Raw genomic sequence first — 20,547 nt, 5'->3', positions numbered from 1 at the left:
GAACTGTTTACATATTTTTATTTTTATTTAAAAAAATTTTTTTAATGTTTATTTATTTTTGAGAGAGAGAGAGACAGAGAGAGAGCGGGGAAGGGCAGAGAGAGGGAGACACAGAATCTGATTCAGGCTCTAGGCTCTGAGCTGTCAGCCCAGAGCCCGACGCAGGGTTTGAACTCACGAACCACGAGATCATGACCCAAGCTGAAGTCAGAGGTTTAACCGACTGAGCCACCCAGGTGCCCATCCATATTTTGAAGGAGAAAAAATGCTTTTCCCCAGCATTTCTAGCCAATATGAAGAATCCAGATGTTCTCCTGTCTTCCCTCCAAAATGATAAAAAAAAAAAAAAGTCACTGAGAATATGTTGGATCCATTCAACATTTATTGAGTTTACGTTAAGTGCACTGTATTAGGTGTATTCAGTTGTATCAATCATATACATGAACGAAGCATAGTCCCTGATCAAGTAGAAAGAAAAGCATAATGCACGTCAGATGCAATACATTGGGTCAGTTCTGTGCAAAACAAGGCCTCAGGAGAATAAAGGAGAGAATGATTCATCCTGACCTGAGCTCGAGCCTTGATGTTTTAGGTTGGAGGTGAAATTTGAACAGAACCACGAAGAAGCAAGTAGGGCTTGCACGGGCAGGAGGTCTGTGTGGGTCATTTCAGGCCAAGCAGAGGCATGGGGGAGTGGGAGGGTGTGTTTGGAGAACAGTGATTGGACGGGGCAGGGTTAAAGGTGGGGAATGCTTGGACCACCGGGGGCATTGGGTCAAGACCAGGGTAGTGAGAGTCAAGAAACTATGGAGGAACTATTTGGGACGTGTCTCTTAACTGTTCCAAAGTTGAGTTTCCTTTACCTAGGGAATGATGATAAGACGTTGTCCAAGGTATTGCTGTGAGGATAAAATTCTGTAAACAGGTGAGAGTTCCTAATGCAAAGCCTAGTGCGTTCTAGGCATTCAGGACATTTTTCTTGAATTGCTTCCTTAATCAAAGATCTAGTGGCGGGTGGGGCTGGAAAGGCTGATCTTGCCCATGGGAGACCTTCAGTAACACTAAAGAGTTTGGACTTTATGTTTTGCACAGCTTATCTTGTGCGGGTGGGGAGCAGAGAAAAAGGACAGGAGGGGTTTCCTGGTCTTGAGGTACATGCAGTTTAGCTGGAGGGAGTCGAGCCAGGCCAAACAAGACTGCACACACGCACACAGGCACACAGGCAAGGTGAGGCGGCCAGTAGACAGTAGGGTGGATGAGCGTTTGAGCCACAGAACTACAAGTGTCGGGCCCGATGGCACAATTTACGAGCTCTGTGATCTTGAATCAGTCCCTCAAAGCCTCAGTCTCATAATCGATGGGATCTGTGAGTCAGGAGGCTGTGAGAAGCAAAAGAGATAAGATGCTGAGTACAACGTGTAGGGTAGAGTAGGCACTCGATCAGCGTTAGCTTTCATTGTAACCAGATGCGAATTGTGTATCGTATCATATCATAGCACATCACATTGTATATTGTAATTTGATATCCTTTAGCTCATAAATGCCCTGGAGAAAAAAATAGCATACCCTCCATAAAGTAGAGTAATACCTGAATTAAATCCTAAATGATACATTAGATTTGGTCAGGCTGAAAGGAAAAGGGAAGATATTCAAGGCAGAGGCAAAACTATGCATCTAGCATAGGAGCACACAAACAGACTACCTTTGCAAAGTGTAGAAGAACACAGGTCTGAATAGGATGTACCATCAGGGAGTGGTAGTTTAAAATAGAAATATCTAGGTTGGTTAAGTGTCCAGTTGGTTAAGTGTCCAACTTCAGCTCAGGTCATGATCTCACTGTTCGTGGGTTCGAGCCCCGTGTGGGGCTCTGTGCTGACAGCTCAGAGCCTTCAGATTCTGTGCCTCCCTCTCGTTCTCTGCCCCTCCCCTGCTCACACTCTGTCTCTCTCTCTCTCAAAAATAAATAAACATTAAAAAAAAAACAAATAAAATAGAAATATCTAATAGGGTTGTTTTACTCTGTAGTGTAAGGGCTTTGCAGTAAGACTTCTTTGCTTTTGCTGTTCAAAATACACTTTCAGAATGCTTCCGCTAATTGTATTTTTCTCTGGGGTTTTTAAACTGCTCTGGCAGGATCAACATTGGTTCCCACTTTGCATGTTCACATACGCAGTATGAATCGCATAAAAATGGGTGGCTGATGACAACATAGAAAAGAATCTATAAGTATTAGGCAAAATATAACTAAGCTCGAAAAATATGGAAAGTTTTCAATCTAAGGAGTTTTTTTTACAAGTATTTTCTTTTTGTGGCTTTTATTTTTTTATTTTTGAGAAGGACAGAGAGGGTGCAAGCAGGAGAGGGGCAGTGAGAGAGGGAGAATCTTGATCAGGCTCCGGCTGTCAACATAGAGCCCGATGTGGGGCTTGAACTCACAAACCATGAGATCATGACCTGAGCTGAAATCAAGAGTTGGACACTTAACTGACTGAGTCATCCAGGCCACCCTCTTTTTATAGCTTTAATGGGCTTCAAAATAATTTTTTTTACAGCTGATTCATTGTTTTCATTTGGATCAACGTTAAAAGGAAATGAATGGATGACAAAGTTGAAAATAAAATATTATTAGAGCCTGTTTTGAAATAGTCAAAGTGTTCTAGCAGTAATGACAATGGGTCTTAATTTATTCCGCTAACATTTTTTTGTTTTTACATGTTCAGCATGGGGGAAAATGTGCTTGTGCTTGCTACATCTATTCTCGAACTAGAATATGATTCTAGTTCAGAAATCCTGTTTGCCTGAATCAAATGTTGTTTTACATCCTAGCTGGTCATATTGCGGGACCAAATAGGGAATTCGGGATTATTTAGCTCTTCGTGCTTTCCCAGTGTTATTCAACTTAATTCTCATACAAAGTATGTATCAGTATTCTGGACTTAAAGATTAGGGAATTAAACCTTCAGGAATCAAGTAAGCTTCCCAAGACCACCAGTCAGGAAGCAGTTAGAATTGGGATTCAAATTTAAGGGTCTGACGTCTCGTGTTCGGGTTTCTTCCTAGGCTCTTGTGCCCTTCCTGGCAGCTACCTTCCTCAAGCTGTGAAGGACTTCCTCTGGGAGCAGGCCAGTTAGGAGCTGGGGTGCCCTATCTTTGCTTCTCCAGATTCTCTCTCTACGTTCTTCACCCTGGTGTGCCCTGGCCGCTGGTACATTCTGGCTGTCTGGAGGTCTCCTTCGCCCCAAGTAGCTCTCGGAGCTCAACACGGGAGCAGAACGTGGGACGTTGTTCACTCCTGGCCTCTCTGCCAGGTCGCAGTGGTTGGTGGCGTTTCTCCCTGCAGCTCCCCTTGCCGGATTCCAGAAACTTCTCCCTCCCTTCTTGCCACTTTTTGCATTGGCACTGGCTGCCTTTTAACTTTCACTGTTTTTACTCTTCTCAGGTTCATCGCTTCTCCAACAACTTTTATAGTGATTTGAGTTGTGTGATGACAATTCAAGCAAAACCACTTCAGCAGAGACCTACCTGTTTTGCGGATAGAACGCAGTACGTATGCAAAATAACGATGCAGCCTGCACTCTAGGCTGCATGCACCTGAGCACGAGGCCTGCAGAAGTCTGCGTGCTAGGCGTGTCTGAGCACACTCAGGGAAGGATACAGCCATGTGTGAGAATGAAAACGCACTGCTCCAATAGCAGCCACAAAAGTGACTTACCGTTAGGTGAGGGTCAATAGATAAGGGGAAGATAGCTGTGAATTCTTAATCTTCTGGGCTATACTGTGTGATTGCAGTCAGGGAGGACCTTAGACCTTATGTTCCTGTGGACGATTCTTCAGTGGGATGGAAGTTGAATTGGAAATGATAGTCTGTCCATTCGTTCAGCCAATATTCAGAAGTATCTGCTTGAGGCGGGCACTCTTCTAGACAGTGCCTCGTAATGGGCACATCTATCTATGCCCTGTTCACCTAATGCTTACAAGCTGAGTAATTAATTTGGCTTCCCCCCCCACCCCTCCCGCCCCCAGGAATGAACAAGAAGGCAAATCACTGGGTGTGGGGGCCAGTGCTCCGTCTTTGGCCCGGCACCGTCTGGGACGAATCTCAGATGCTCGCGGACTCCACGCTTCCGCAAGGAAGACGCCTGCACATCTGAGGCTGCCTTCTCTCACTTCAGACTCCCAGAGGATGAAAACCCCCAGTGTGTGCAGCGATGAAGTTCTAAGGGGAACAAAGCCGTAAGTCTCGTTTCTCTCCTGGGGAACCAGAAGCCACACGTGACGGAGGATAGAGACAGGTGGACACCTTCTGAATAGTTCATTAATTTGAATATTTCCCACGAAATGTGTTTCGGTAGTGTAGTTAAGCTGCGTGCTGGAAAGTAAAGTCAGGCAGAGAACCTGCGTTTGTGTCTTTCCAGTTTTTATTTAAATTCTAGTCCGTTAACATGTAGTGTAACGTTGGTTTCAGGAGTAGTATGACTGTTCGTTCTTTTTTATCTCTAAGGCTGTGTTTCACTCTATGTGGGGGACTTTCAGAAAAGCTTTTGACCTTAGGGTTCGACATCAAATCATTGCCCTGCTAGAAAGGAACTTGTCTTTTCCTTTATTACAGAGGTACTGGGGAGCAGCCCAGCTTTATCACTTACTCAAGTGTCCAGCAGTCTTTACATTAATAACAGCTAGTGTTTGTCGACAGCTTTCTGTTACCAGCACCAGTGGGACGAGTCACATTTATTATTTGACTTTTTCCCTGCCACAAATCTTTTGAGTTAGTACTCATGGGATCCCAGATCCAAGAGGAGGAGACAGAGGCTGAGAGAAGTTGCATAACTCGCCAAAGCTCCCAGGAAGGAGAGGCAGAGCCTGGGGCTCCCCCGAGGTGCTATGCAGCTTCCGAGACCTCCACCCCCTACCCCCCAGACCACTGGCCCCAGGCTTCCTGCAGCAAGGGAGGGAGTCATTAAGGGGGCTGCCTTAGGCTCCCCCTGCAGGGATGGGGTGCATTATCAGCTGCCAGTGCTTAACCAGCAACTGGACTTTTCTGGATGTATTACACAGAGCCATGTTCGGCTTTGTGATGGATTACTGTGTCTTTCACCCTCTGGAACTGATATTTCTGGTGTTTGGGTTATCCGGGGTTATTTGCTCTGGTAGTTCTTTTCAAGAGCTCTTCCCCTCCTCCAGTCCCACTGTGGTCACTTGGGACCCCTGACCCCATGCCCCAGTCACTGGCACATTGCTGGCCCTTTCCTCCTCCTCCCAGCCCCCCTGGGCTCCACAAACAGGTTTCATCCGAAACCTTTTGTATTTTCTGTTGAAATCTGTGCCTCCAACTATACCTTCCCTTCATGTTCTGCCCCTTCCTATCCGTACACCATAGACCCGTGTTTTTCAACTGTTGTTTTTTTTTTTTTTTATATTACTGCCATACTAAGAAGCCCTTTTAGACGATCTTTCCTAATTCCTCCCTCACCTGTGGAATTTTAATGCCACAAATATACCGTACAGTCTATGTACTGTTCTGTATGTCTGTGTTTTATGCATAAAAAAAGTAAGGGTTGGTTTGTCTGTCCCACCAATAACCAGCGTTTGCCCCTTGGGGGGCAGTGTCGCCCTCATTGATATGCATACCTGTTTCCATTACTTCTGATCACCCGCCTTGACTGGGTTCAGCCTTTTTTTCTGTCTGACCCACAACCATGCCAGCTGTGCTGGTCCTTCCCTTGTGGGGATTTTGTTCGTGCCCTTTCACTTTTAGCAAAGTAACCTGCTTTTTTCTATCAAAGTACTACAAGTTCACAGTGGAACATTAGAATAGTACCAAAACTACAAGTAGGTGTCAAAGGTCACCCATATGCCTAATACCTAGAAATGTAAAAATGATACCTGTTGATAAATTCACTACCAAGTTTATCTATGGTTACGTTTCTTCTTTTCTTTCCTTTATCTTTTTTCTAATACTACGTTTTCCTACTAATATAGCTTTTTTCATATTTTTTTCACTTAACATTATTCCTATTTTCCACATTGTTAAATATTTGTGAAAGCGTGATTTTAATGACTAGAAATAACGTATGGGTATGTGATAATTTGTAAAATATTTCGCTATTACTGGAACTTTTCTTTCTATATTTTCACTATTATAATGTACAGGGGACATCATTTTATGTAAATCTTTTAAGTTTTTATTTAAATTCCAGTTAACAAACAGTGTAATATTAGTTTCAGGTGTAGAGTATCATTTCATATAAATCCCAATAAGGATGTCTTTAAATTGTTTTTCCTGTTGGTACAACCCTAGAAGTAAAGCTACCGGGTCAAAGATTATGGATATTTTTACAACTCTTCACATCTTTTTCCAAGGCTCTTCCCAGAATGGTTCTAACAATCTATAGTCCCACTGGCAGGACGTGAAACTCTTTCCTTGCAGCCTCTAAACTATGGGTAGTATGTGTATTTTAAAACTTGATAGCCAGTATGGTCATATTTTAATTTTCATAACTTGATTATTAACGAATCAATGAATTGGAATCTTATTGTAGAATATCCATTTCTATTCTTGTGCATGAACCAGACAGTCTTTCCATGTTAGTATCTGGTGGGGAATGTCTATCATCTGAACCTTTCCTCACCCTTCCTGACAAAGTCTATGATCTGGTGGTCAAATTCAAAAATGAAAAGTATCACATTGAACCTGATGGCATTAAATCTATTACAAATGTAGGGATGACCGACGCTTTCACAATATTTAGCTTTCTCATCAGAGAACGTATCTTGGCTCTCCTTTTAATGCCCTTACATAAAGTTTTATAGTTTTCCTCATCGAGGCCCTACACCTTGGTAATTAATTTTATCCTTCATTGATCGCCCCGTTCTCTCAATTTCTACAGCACTTCTATTTAGAATCGTTTACCATAGCCCTTCATTACATCAACTGATTACATTGTTCTCTAATAACTTCATGGGTTTTCAGTAACTTACAAGCTCCTTAAGAGGAGGAACCAGACCTTCAATTATTTCCGTATCCTGTACAGGGACTAGCATCGCAGAGCAGTCAGTAAATACAGTTCGACAGTCACTGCCGAGCAAGGAGAAGGTGACCGGAGCTGGTGGTCAGTCCCCCTCTTTACATTTGTCTTTCCCGCACTCTGCTCATTCTCCTCGAACATTTCTTTTGAAAGGCAGCTGTGATTACCAGTTCCGATGAGGAGCTTTGTGGTGAGGTCTGTCCCCCTGTCTCTGCACCTGGGTGCTCAGTTACATGTTGTTGTGTTTACAGGCAAACTGGCATAGACCGGGGGTCCTCCCCACCGGCTCAGGCCTCAAGGAGCAGGTTACCCCCCATAGGCTCAGAGACTGGTGGGCAGAATGTGGCAGTTCCTGGATCTCGACCTGTTCCTGTAAGACACATTTCATTATATTTAAGTGCACCATTTAGATCGTCTACTGCAAAACAAACAACCACAATATAATTTTGGCCCTTCCGGGGCCAAGTACGAACTCAAGTAACGTAAAATGTCTCCATAATCTGCTTCCTGAAAATAACTGGCATGCGAGAACTGACGGGAGGTGGGAGGGTTAATTCACTGTCGTGCGAAATGAAAACCTGATTTGAACCAAATCATTAAGTCCAGGTGTCAAAGAAAATCTGACAGGATGGTATAGCAAAGAAAATAGCATGAAGGTTAGGTCAGGAGACAGGGAGATCTGTGTTTGAACCCAGCCACCCAAATGTAGTGTAGAAATTAAGGTAGTAGAAATTAATCTCCCTGCGCCTTTGTTTTCTGACCCGTAGAAGGGCCACAGTGATTCCTTCCTCAAAGGACTGATATAAGGATGACATGAATTTATAGATGGGAAATAACGCCTGCATAAAGTAAGAGCTCTGTAGAACGCCCCTGCCATTTTTATCAGCTCTCATGTTTACGGCTCAGGGGCACCATGTCCGTTGCAGTGCGGAGGGAATGTCTTCTTCACCCAGGCTCAACGCAGCCACGTGATGGCAAAAGGTGTGGGGCAGGTGTGGGGCTGCTGGTGTGCATCACCAGATGTCCCCCCCACAGTTACAATGACGCGCCACTTCGCTCTCATACGAGTAACTAACTCATCTCTATTTCATAAAACACAGAAGGTCCCCAGTCGTGGGAACCTAAAAAGCCTAAGGAGAAAAACCGATGGAATGTTTTCTCTTGCATTCCTTTGCTTCCCTGAGTGCAGCGGCAGAATCCATTCCTAGAAAGGCAAGAATTGCACAGCTTTCGTGTGTAACCTTAGAATGTCGTGGCTTAGAGTAAAATCATAAAGGAAGGCGGACATCACATCAAAAAAAAATAAAATAAATGCAAAATTACATTTCTATTATAATTTAATATTGAGTACTTTATGCGGTTCGGGTTTTTAGTCCGTATTTATCTATTAGGACACTTGCTTTATCGGGTTAAATAATAAAATGACATAATCACTTGTGTTTTGACATTTATGCTTGATAGATGTTATACTTCCCAGTATCTAAATAAAAGTTTCAAATATAAGGGAGTGAATGGATGAATAAATGAGTGAATGGTTGAAACACAAAGAAAGGAATCTTCTTTTGTCTTTTTTAAGGATTGCGTTTACCTGAAACCGAAACATATTATCCTTTATTTAGTACAGAGGGAGGCATCCACAGAACCGTGTGTTTAGTGCAGTACCTGACAGTTTGGAACGCTCGCCTCTTCGAGAAAGATCTCTGACCGTGGAACAGTTTTCAAGACCCAGCACAACCCATACATTTCGGGTAGGTTGTCTGTTAACCATAAAGTTGACTTTTAAAAATGTCTGAAACAATACGGGGAGCCTGGGTGGCCCAGGCGGTTAAGTGTCTGACTTCAGCTCAGGTGGAGATCTCACAGCGCGTGGGTTCGAGCCCCACGTCGGGCTCTGTGCTGACAGCTCAGAGCCTGGAGTCTGCTTCTGATTCTGTGTCTCCCTCTCTCTCTCTGCCCCTTCTCACAGTCTTTCTCTCTCTTTCCCTCTCAAAAATAAACATTAAAAAAAAAAAAGAATCTTGTTTAAAAAAAAAATATGTGTAACAATAAAGCTCACTCCTCATTTTATTTTTCTTCTGACAGTTAGATACTCCTCGAAAAGGTTCACTGACTCTGATGGAATTTGCTGGCCACACATGGACAAGTCAGAGTCTGTTGACAGGTCAGTTTTCTCCACATGTAAATAAATGAGGTGTGATGTGAAGTTTCAAGTTTTGGAAAGAGAAATGGAAGATCATCTACCTAAGTAGGACTCTTTTGACCTTGTAAGAGCAAATTACAAGTGTTTGTCACCCATGGCCAGACACAGAAGTCTCTAGAAAGAGCCAAACTTCAAAGATAAGCCCTTGCCTGCTGTTAGTCATAAAGGGGAAAATGCCCAGATGCTCTGCATTAAACTGGGGCCTCACTCTCAGAAAAAGGAAAATGCTGTCTTAGGAGTCTCATGACAAATCAGTGTCTCTCTCCACAATAACAGTTTTCATGTTTTCTCATCACACCCTCCTCTTAATTCCCTTTAAAGATCTAATTTATAAAAATGCTCCATAAAATTAATACATATATTCTAAGTATTTTAGAATGGAGAGTTTCACAGATAAATACTTATTTTCAGCCCAGTAGCTATTTTTAGAGTAAAGTTTCTAGTCCGAACGCAGGCCAGTGATGTTTTAATTCTCAAAACTGTTACCAGTATTTTTGTTTAAGGAGGCAACATAGTATTATCATGAACTGTGCCACTCTGGAACCCAATGCCAGGTTTCCATCCCACTCACTGAGCTATCTTAGGAGAGCCTCAACCTTCTTGGGCCTCAGTTTCTTCTTTTTATAATAGTCTGGGTTGATCAAGCCATCGCTGGAAAAATGTACAGAGAGGACCTCGCTAGGTTCTAGGCATATGTTGTTTGTTCAAGAATTAGGAGTCATTGGGACTATAGGTCATGTGAAATGCACAGGGTAACTTGCTGTGTTAAGGCAAATGCTACAGTTTACACATAAGTCTAGTAAAATTGAAGCATTGTGACAACACGCTAATTTTATCACTGTTTACGTCAGCCCTTCTGTAGTTCTGTGGCATAGTGATGTCACAGATGCTTTAGCCTTTTACAAATTCTCTCGAGGAATGCTCAGTGTAGTGGGGAAGATGAGGGGACCGTGAGAGAGGTGAGCAGGACCACCGGCTGGCTGTGCAGATGGGTAAAGGGTCGAGGGGTGGCCCGGAGGGGCCGTGAGCCACGCAAATCGGGATGAGCATCACGTGGTACACGAGACCGATCCCCTGGATGGTCAGTAGACAGTGGTGCCGGCAGAGGGGACGCAGAGAATTTCGATGAGTTTCGTTTTGGAGATCTTGACCGCAGGACGCTAAGTGGAGCTGTCTAATAGTTTCCTGGGCACCAGGATTAGAGGTTCCGAGAGGGAACTGGGTTCTGAATTCGTTTGAAATCTGCACATTTAATTTACTCCCCATACTAAGTCAGTATATTCTCTTATCAGGAGTCTTGTGACTATTATTACCGACCGTCAGGAGCTTTTCTCATGGCTGTAGAAATAACTGAGGTACATAAGAGGTATTTCTGTAATTCTAAGAACTTATTTTCTTTCTTTCTGACAAGCAGGCATGTCATATCTTAACCTTTGCTTCCAGGTCAAAAAGCACCAGGAACTATTAATTTATCAACATTTGTTCTGTGGCAGAAGAAAAAGAGAAAGGGAGAAGCTGAGGGGAATCCCCAACAGTGGCAAGGGTCTCTTAAGGCAGCTGACATTCCTTCTGCCCCCATGAAGCCAGTAGGCCACCAGAACTCACTACTCGGCTTCCTGGGATCCACCTCAGGGTAGAAGGTGCTAGCAAAGCCACCAGCTCTCAGAGGACACAGGGCCAGAACTTAGGCTTAGTGGAGAAGGGGAACAACATCCATCCTTCCTTCCTTCCTTCCTTCCTTCCTTCCTTCGTTCCTTTCTTCCTTCCTTCTTCGATTCCTCCCTCCCTCCCTCCCCCCTCCCTCCTTTCCTTCCCTCCCTCCTCCCTCCCTCCCTCCCTCCCTCCCTCCCTTCCTTCCTCTCAGGACCATCGATGGCAGTTTTTGCATATTTCCCGGTTTATGTAAAAGCAACATCAAAGTATTTCGGTTTTCTTTTTTAAAAAAAAAATATCATCTGCATTGAATGTACAAAGCCATCCTTTTGAGAGCTGGAAGTTTGAAGCAGTTTAATGGGCGTTACTTTGTGGTTGGTGTTTCAGGTTCACAGTATCCACCTAAATCTTTTCAGAGGACGACTCTGACTTCAAGGAAGAGATTCCAAGTGGCATCTTGATGGAGCTGGGAGCAGCCAGTCTCAGCATGCCATTTATCACACGAATAATGGAAGAACAAGTATTCTACTACGCATCAGTTTGTCTGACAGTGGGACCTGAGCCCGTCGGAGAGAAACGCAAGCACATAAACAGCTTAGTTTTGAATCCTTGCATTGTAAAGAGACTCCAAGTCAAATTCACCAACCTTCTTCACTGGAAGCATTCGGATCTAATAGGTGTTTATAATCCATCATCTTATCAATCACACATACACAGACACACACATAAGCAGTGCATGTATTTACACACTCAACAGATGAGAGGATATTGCCTAGGAATGGGCCATTCTGTAACTTTGTGTCTTGACATGCGTTTTGTGTCTCATTCTGTGACTAATCCACCGAAGTCCTGGTTACTAATTGATGTGATGTCACTCCCTTCTTTAGAAAATAGCAAAGCAATCTTTGGTACAGTACGTCAGTTTATCTAAGATTCAGATTGTTCTGGTCGTTGTGCTGACTTTCTTACACCTTTTTAAAAAATTTTTTAATGTTTATTTTTGAGAGACAGAGTGTGAGTGGGGGAGGGGCAGACACAGCATCAGAAGCAGGCCCCGCGCTCTGAGCTGTCAGCACAGAGCCTGACACGGGGCTCGAACCCATGAACCGCGAGATCATGACCTGAGCCGAAGTCGGACGCTTAACAGACTGAGCCACCCAGGCGCCCCCTTATACCTTTTTTTAAAAAGTACTTGAGTCACGAGCCTCTTTGAGAAATGACAGCGACTGTCTCCCGAGCCAATTTCATTTTGCTGGTTTTCATGCTCGGCCTCAGGCAGTCTATCCAAAAGTGTTCCAAATTTATTGACTTTTAAAGCTGACTAGAAACCTAATTTCCACATACCGTGTATGGTTTCCTATTTGCTGCCTGCGGGTGAAGGTGTTCATCCACTGGAGGGAAGCCCTGAAGCAGCCTCCTGCTTATTTTATCACAGTCTGATCTTTGCTCAGATGTCACATCTGCTGTGAACCCTCCCTGATCCCTCTAAAGGCAGTGGTTCTTTCCGCTCTGTCTTCTGACCCTGCGTGTGTCTCTTCTGACCATGTACCCCTATCTGGCATTCATACAGAAAATGGAAAGGGATTGCGAAGGGAGGTGATCGGTTGGAGGCCAGGCTCTAGGGTCATTTTCTTTTCTTTTCTTTCCTTTTTTATTTCTTTTTTTTTTTTTTTTTTGAGAGACGGGGGTGGGTGAAAGTGAGTGAAGGGCAGAGAGAGAGAGAGAGAGAGAGAGAAAACCATGAGGGGCAGAGAGAGATGGAGGGAGGAGGAGAGAAGTGGGGCTTAATTGAAGCAGGGCGTGTGTTTTCTTTTGTTTTGTTTTGTTTTTAACCAAAGTGGGGCTCGTGTTCACCCAAAGCAGGGCTGGAGCTCACCGGAAGCAAGGCTTCTGTTTTATCCAAATTGGGCCTCAAGCTCATGAACCACGAGATCATATCCTGAAATGAAGTCAGATGCTTAACCAACTGAACCAGGGTCATTTTCGTTTGCCTCCCACCTGCCCCATGGTTTTCCTTTATAGTGACTTATGTTCTTAGATGTTTCTATTCTCAGATCTCAAATCACCAAAATTTCTTTTTTTTTTCCGGTCAGATACTTACATTGTATCAATTTATTTTTTATTAATCTACCATGACACTTGTTCTATTATTTAAATGCATAATAAATTATTTTCAGACATATTTCTGGTTGTAAGAAGAGAGGATCTTTGCCTTCTTAGAGATGTCTGGAAATTAAAAAGTGTGTTGAGACGGGAACTAGTGTTGCCCTTGATCACAGAGGACAGAACAAAAATGGTGCTGGAGCCTTGCCTCTTTTTTGTTTCTCCCTTACATTTCTCCTGACTTATTTTTCACAGTTATGGAACCTGTTATGGAGTAGGTGGCTGGCCCCGGCTCCGTAAGTCTAGATTTTTAATGCTTAGTTACCCACACAAAGCAGACCGAAGCATTTAGAAATGTTTCAAAACTCTCCCTCAACATTAGCCATAGGCACTTAAAATACCAGTCTTGATTTAGCCACTCTCAAATGTGAGGGATTCCTGGACACGGGAGCAGCCTGGAGTCCCTGTTCCCAAGGGCCTCTAGTCCTGGTGCCCTCTGGTCCCTAATTCCTGCTAACATTGGGTTTTCTATCCACCTTGCTCTTTGAGAATGGCTCAAGCGAATTCATGTCAATTTCCAGGACCCATTCAACTCCTTCCCAGTCAGCACAGACCTCTTAGAAGGGAAAATGACTGATACGCATTCTAAACTAACATTAAGGAAGAGTATCCAAGAGAAATTATTTTCTCATGGAGAACCACTGAATAGATTTTATGGTAGCTTTACTTTCTGTGGCTTCAAAGGTTTCTAAATGAAAATCTATTATTTGTATATTTATTGCTAAAACCGCTTTAAAAAACAGAACCAAGTGCAGTAATCATTTTCAACTGGAGCATACAGTACAATTTTATTTTTATTTCTTTTTTAATTTTTTTGACAAAATTACTATTTCGAGAGAGCCTGTGAATGAGCATGAGCGGGGGAGGGGCAGAGAGAAAGAGGAAGAGAGAGAATCCCAAGCAGGCTCCGTGCTGTCAGCATCGAACCTAGCATCCTGCTGGATCCCACAACCCTGAGATCACGACCTGAGCCAAAATTAAGAGTCAGAAGCTTAACCAACTGAGCCACCCAGGTGCCCTGAAAAAGTACAATTTTAGAGAGAACAGAGGCATGGCTTTGCCACTGACTTTAATAAGACCTGCTTAGAGCATGTATTTTTATACCTGTACACTTCATTTATAGGTTAAATGAGATTTAGAGGTTAGCAAATGATGCTTGCATCAAGGATAGTGCTTTTTGAAGTGATCAGGGAAGAACTGGGGCCGTGTTTTCATAATACTCTACCTTGATAAGTAAGTCTTAGAATTTCTTTGTTAAAAATTGAAAAAGGCAAATTGAATTACTCCTGAGGTCAATTTTTAAATGAAGGTTAATGACTGTGTTAATTGAAATGTCTGTTAATTCATCCAAAACCAAGGAAGGAATGAAGGAATTTTAAAATAATATAAAAACATGTAGAATACCATAGAAAACTGCTAGATAAACAGTATACATATTCAATGCAATCCCTATCAAAATAACACCAGCATTCTTCACAGAGCTAGAACAAACAATCCTAAATTTGTATGGAACCAGAAAAGACCCCAAATAGCCAAAGCAATCTTGAAAAAGAAAATCAAAACTGGGGGCATCACCGTTCCGGGCTTCGAGATGCATTACAAAGCTGTAATCATCAAGACAATATGGTAATGGCACAAGAACAGACACTCAGACCAATGCAACAGACCAGAGAACCCAGAAATGGACCCACAAGCATATGGCCAACTAATCTTTGACAAAGCAGGAAAGAATATCCAATGAAATGAAGACAGTCTCTTCAGCAAATGGTGCTGGGAAAACTGGACAGCGACATGCAGAAAAATGAACCTGGACCACTTTCTTACACCATACACAAAGATAAACTCAAAGTGGATGAAAGACCTAAACGTAAGACAGGAAGCCATCAAAATCCTAGAAGAGAAAGCAGGCAAAAAACCTCTTTGACTTTGGCCACAGCAACTTTTTACTCAACATGTCTCTGGAGGCAAGGGAAACAAATGCAAAAATCAACTATTGGGACCTTATCAAAATAAAAACCTTCTGCACAGCGAAGGAAACAATCAGCAAAACTAAAAGGCAACTGACAGAATGGGAGAATATATTTGCATACCAGATAAAGGGTTACTATCCTAAAGCTATAAGAAAGTTATCAAACTCAACAACCAAAAAACAAATGATCCAGTGAAGAAATGGGCAAAAGACATGAACAGACATTTCTCCAAAGAAGACTTCCAGATGGCTAACGGACACATGAAAAAATGCTCAACATCACTCATCATCAAGGAAATACAAATTAAAACCACAATGAGATACCACCTCACACCTGTCAGAATGGCTAACATGAACAACTCAGGCAACAACAGGTGTTGGCGAGGATGCAGAGAAAGAGGATCTGTTGTGGGTTGCTGGTGGGAATGCAAACTAGTTCAGCCACTCTGGAAAACAGTATGGAGGTTCCTCAAAAATTTAAAAATAGAACTACCCTACGACCCAGCAATTGCACTATTAGGTATTTATCCAAGGGATACGGGACTGTTTTGAAGGGACACACGCACCTCCCATGTTTATAGCAGCACTATCAACAATAGCCAAGGTATGGAAAGAGCCCAAATATCCATCGATGGATGAATGGATAAAGAAGATGTGGTATATATATACAATGGAGTATTACTTGGCAATCAAAAAGAATGAAATCTTGCCATTTGCAACTACGTGGATGGAACTGGAGGGTATTATGCTAAGTGAAATTAGAGAAAGATAAGTATCACATGACCTCACTCATGAGGAATTTAAGATACAAACAGATGAACATAGGGAAGGGAAGCAAAAATAATATAAAAACAGGGAGGAGGACAAAACATAGGAAACTCTCAAATATAGAAAGCAGAGGGTAGCTGGAGGGGTTGTGAGATGGGGGATGGGCTAAGTGGGTAACAGGCACTAAGGAATCTACTCCTGAAATCATTGTTGCACTATATGCTAACTAACTTGGATGTAAATTTAAAAAATGAATAAATGAATTAAAAAATAAATGTTAAAAATTTTAAAAATAATATGAAAGGAAGTGTCCATGCTGATGTTATTCTGAACTAGAATGGAATTTCTATGCCAATTAAGAGGTACATCTTATTCAGGATTTTTATGTCTGTAATTTTTTTTAATTTATTTTTTAAGTTCAAGTTAGTTTACATACAGTGTAGTATTGGTTTCAGGGTAGAATGCAGTGATTCATATATGCAGTGATACATATAACACCCTGTGCTCATCCCAATAAGTGCCTTCCTCAGTGCCCATCACCCATTTAACGCATCCCCCCACCCACCCCTCCCTCCAGCAACCCTCAGTCTGTTCTCTAAGAATTTCTTATGGTTTGCCTCCCTCTCTGTTTTTATTTTATTTTTCCTTCCCTTCCCCTATGTTCGTCTGTTGTGCTTCTTAAATTCCACATACGAGAGAAATCATATATGTCTTTAATGGACTTATTTCACTTAGTGTAATACATTCTAGCTCCATCCACGTTGTTGCAAATGGCAAGTTTTCATTCTTTTTCATCTCACCTCTATAATTTTTAATAAAAGTATTGAAAGAGTTTTCAAAAATTCATTATACTCCTAAAGCTTCTTTCAATTCCCAATTTGTATATAATTTGCATACCTGCCCACAGTTTCTAATACACAGGTTATTCATTCCTTTATTTTTTACTGCATAAGCAGACTTGGACCAGTGAATTAAAAATGCATAACCACACTGTTTGTGAGAGGTTTATCTCATTTATGAATTCCCAATTAACCTTTGTTTCTCCACAGAAGATGACATTCCTGTGTGCTAATCATGGATTTATTATTTCATCAAATACCCATCAAGCACCTTCTTTATGTAAGGGTGTGTCCTAAGCAAGTTCAGGTAGCAATAGCTGGGCAAGGTAACAGTGGAAAGAGCTGTAGCTTCGAATCAAATAGGAAAGGCTTTATTGCAGAGGTTATATTTGAGCAAAGACTTGAAGATGGGGAAAAAGACCTGTATCTATGGTGAAAAAAAATTCTAGACAGAGGGCCAAACACACAGACCTAGAACAGGAGCATCCCTGGAGGTTTGAGGAACAACAGAGACCAGTGGGACATGACATGGAATTAGCCAGGGGGTGAATAATGGGAGATGAGATCAGCGAAGTAGTAAGAGCTGAGGGGTTAAGATCCTTTCTGGCCTTGGGAATCGTAAATTATCTGAAATAGGAAGCCACTGGAGAGTGTTGAGCACAGAGTGGCGTCATCTGACCCCAGAGGATGCTGGGATCAGATGGTCGTGGTGCAGATGCTGAAGAGTCAAGGGACTGGATGTTTTGAAATTCGAGCCAATAGGATTTGCGGTTGCATTTGATGTGTGGTGTGAGGCAAAGGAATCAAGACTGACTCCTAGGCTTGGGCTTAACTCTAGGGAGCATGTCGGGACACGTCACGTTTGAGATGTCTTTGAGATGCTTCAGTGAGGACGTTGAGGCATTTGGGGAGCTGCACTTGGGGTTTAGAGAAGAAATACAGACAGGAGGGATACATTGGGCAACGGTCAACAGACAGATGGTATTTAAGTGCTGGAACGGATGAGATAACCAAGAGACCGAGTGTGGACATGCAGGGAAAACAAAAGTTCTGGGCCGTGGGCAACCTAACATCTACAGGAACGGGATGTGAAGAGAAATTAGCAAAGCCGACTGAAAGGAATGATTGGTGAGGGAGAACAAAAATCAAAGAATGGGGAATGCTCCAAGTCAAGTAGGGGAAACAACTTTTCCAAGGAGGTGACAAGGACTCAAACATGTTGAATGCTGTTGATAGGTCAATTTAGATAAGAGCCAAGAAAGGACTTAAAGATTTAGCCACAGGGAGGGTATTGGGGACATCGGGGACATCGGGGACATCGACAAGATCTATGTTAGTGGAATAGACAAGGCAGAAGCCTGACTGCAGAGGGTTCAGGAGAGAATATGAGGAGAGAAATTCAAGCCCAAAGGCATAGCCAGTCTTTTGAGGGATTTTTCTGTAAAGGGGAGCCAAGGAATGGATCCAGAGGGAGATGTGGACTCAATCCTTTAGAGAGAAAGAAAATAAAAATCATGAGATATATTTAATGATATTAAAGGTACTAGATAAATACATTTTCTTAAAGTCTTAACGTGATTGAACAATAGGGAAGTGAATAAAATACCAAGACTATGCTCTCCAATCTCACTCCATAGAACTGATGAGTAGTTTTCTTTCCAGACGTTAGTCTTGCTGGAGAGAAACTTCTTCTCCCAAAGATCCCATGACATGACTTAATGTTCTACAACTTGTTTTATTGTTAGTGTTTTAATATTTCATGAACCTCTTTCCATGTTGGTACTTACAGATGGCTTGAACAAAAATCAGTTGGAGAAAGGAGCCCTAGGCAATGTTTTTCTCTACTTCAGACAGGCCTGTAAATGGTTGAGTGAAGCCTATACGATAGCTGCAGACAAAACTAATGTAATTAAGCAAAGTAGGAATCGGGGCATTTCTCAACGTATCAACTTCCCTGCCACTTTTGCTATAGCTTGGGGACCTGCCACCGGGAGAGGGGCACTCCAGCCTAGGCCCTTTGTAAGTTAATAAAAGGAAACCTCCAGGACACCTGGGTGACTCAGTGGGTTAAGCATCATCCCACTCTTGATTTTGGCCCTGCCTTGGACTCTGCCCTGGGCATGGAACCTGCTTAGGAATCTCTCTCTCCGTCTCTCTCTCCCTCTCTAAAATTAAACGAATGAATGAATGAATGAATGAATGGAAACCTCCTGTGAAATGAAGGAGGAGGCCAGATGGGAGAGCTAACACACCCTACCACTCTTCCTCAATTGCAGACCCAACACAAAGGTACTTGCAGGTGGTGACTTTACTAACCCTTAGGGTGTGGGGCTGGGGGGGGGGGGGGGGGGAGAAAGGTTTTTCTCTCCCCTAGCAACAGCCCAGCCAATGAGAGACTGTCACAGCTCAGCCAATGAGAAGCCACTATGCTTTAAACTCCCAGTTTAGACAAAGGAGTTTTAGTTTCTAGCAGCCACTCCCAATCCCCTCTCTCCTGTATAAAACAACGTTCTGGGGATCCCTGGGTGGCTCAGGCCCTTGGGTATCCCACTTCGGCTCAGGCCACAGTCTCAAGGTTTGTGAGTTGGAGCCCCACAGTGGGCTCCCTTCTGTCCACACAGAACCCACTTCGGATCCTCTGCCCTGTCCTCTCTCTCTGCCCCTGCAGCACTCACACTCTCTCAAAAATAAATAGACTTTTTTTTTTAAGTGTTTTTTCTTCTTTGTTCTCCACACCTGTCTATGGTTTTGCTGTCTGCTGTGTCTCAAAATTGCAACTCTCTGCTGTTTCCAAATATACCCATTTTGCTGCTAAGATAAGTGAGTTTTATTTTTAAGGTTAAGGCAGGACCGAGGCTGCCTGAAGAAAAGAGGGGAACTGGTAGTTAGGGAGCTTAGTCCTTGGGCAGAATTCCAGCCTCCCACTTTGCTTTTCCTTCTGCAGGCTCAGTGCTTTGCCTTCATTCCCTCTTGAAGAGCTCACTACAACTACCATCCCCTTACAACCGCCCCACTCCCCCCTACCTTTCCCAGCTTCTCTTACTCCGCCTCTTTCCAAGGCCTTGACCTTCCCCTCTCACTTGTTTTTCTGGCTGCTGACTTTTCACGGTCCCGAGGATATTGTGGAAAATATTTGCATCACAGCAACCTTACTCAGCTTTCCCTCGTCTCAGTGGGCCACCGGATGCAAACTGGAAACCGCTGCTCCCAAGAATGTTGCCCCTAAAGCTGCCACCAAGATCAAAGCGGAAGGCCGCTCTGCGTGATGGAGAAGCCGGGGTGCAGCCCCGCAGGCAGGCAGGCAGGCAGCCAGGCCCCAAAGGGTAGAACCCTGCCCGTTGCGCGAGGAAGCATGAGGTCAGGGACCCAGCCAGGAAAAAAATAAGCCCCAAAGGCTGAGTTTCAAACCAAATGCCTCTTTATTTCAATGTTCAAATAGCCGGTTCTCTGTAGCTGCGGTTCTCCCGTGCGTGACCAGCAGCGGGGACCTAAAGCCCAAAGCCCTGCCCCGCCCTGGCCACACGCAGCTGCCTCAAATTCCACCCCCATTCTTCTCCTCCCCACTCCAGTGCCTTCACTTACATTCAGCAACACCCCATAGAAGCCAGGAGCTGTGTTCCCGTCTGTCAGTTTCCCCTGGACCAAACACAGGCCCGAGTGCATGGCTGTAGGTTTGTGCCCAGCGCAGTAACAACCCGGCTGCTGCTGTTTGGGGAGCCTGGGAGGCTCCAGCCTAGTCCCGAGGCCCAGGGCGGCCGCCGCAGGGAGAAGCCCCGGTCTCCGGGTCCCCGCCGTAGGGAGGCCTGCCGGAGGAGGAAGAAGTGAGCGGCCCGGGCGCCACCTCTGTCCTCTTGGGGGAGGGCGCTGGCATCCTCGCGGCCGCGGCTCGGGGGCTCCCGGAGTCCCGGAACTCCTCCCAGGACCGGCGCA

General features: G+C 43.7%; 1 protein-coding gene across 1 annotated transcript in view; it reads left to right on the top strand.

Annotated features, from left to right (window-relative positions):
* FAM149A (family with sequence similarity 149 member A) overlaps window positions 1–11,685 on the top strand; it is a 55,686-nt gene extending 44,001 nt beyond the window's left edge. Inside the window, 7 exon segments of the mRNA XM_049631781.1 lie at window positions 3,440–3,543; window positions 4,024–4,233; window positions 7,277–7,397; window positions 8,645–8,773; window positions 9,108–9,186; window positions 11,295–11,437; window positions 11,440–11,685. Of these exon segments, the coding sequence (XP_049487738.1) occupies window positions 3,440–3,543; window positions 4,024–4,233; window positions 7,277–7,397; window positions 8,645–8,773; window positions 9,108–9,186; window positions 11,295–11,437; window positions 11,440–11,565 (912 nt within the window). The 3' untranslated portion in view covers window positions 11,566–11,685.
* The last annotated feature ends 8,862 nt before the right edge of the window (window positions 11,686–20,547 follow it).

This window comes from Panthera uncia, chromosome B1 (assembly GCF_023721935.1).
Source record: "Panthera uncia isolate 11264 chromosome B1, Puncia_PCG_1.0, whole genome shotgun sequence".
In the NCBI taxonomy this organism is placed as follows: domain Eukaryota; kingdom Metazoa; phylum Chordata; class Mammalia; order Carnivora; family Felidae; genus Panthera; species Panthera uncia.
The sequence above is the reverse complement of the archived record's forward strand: the minus strand, read 5'-3'. Positions and strand labels throughout refer to the sequence as shown.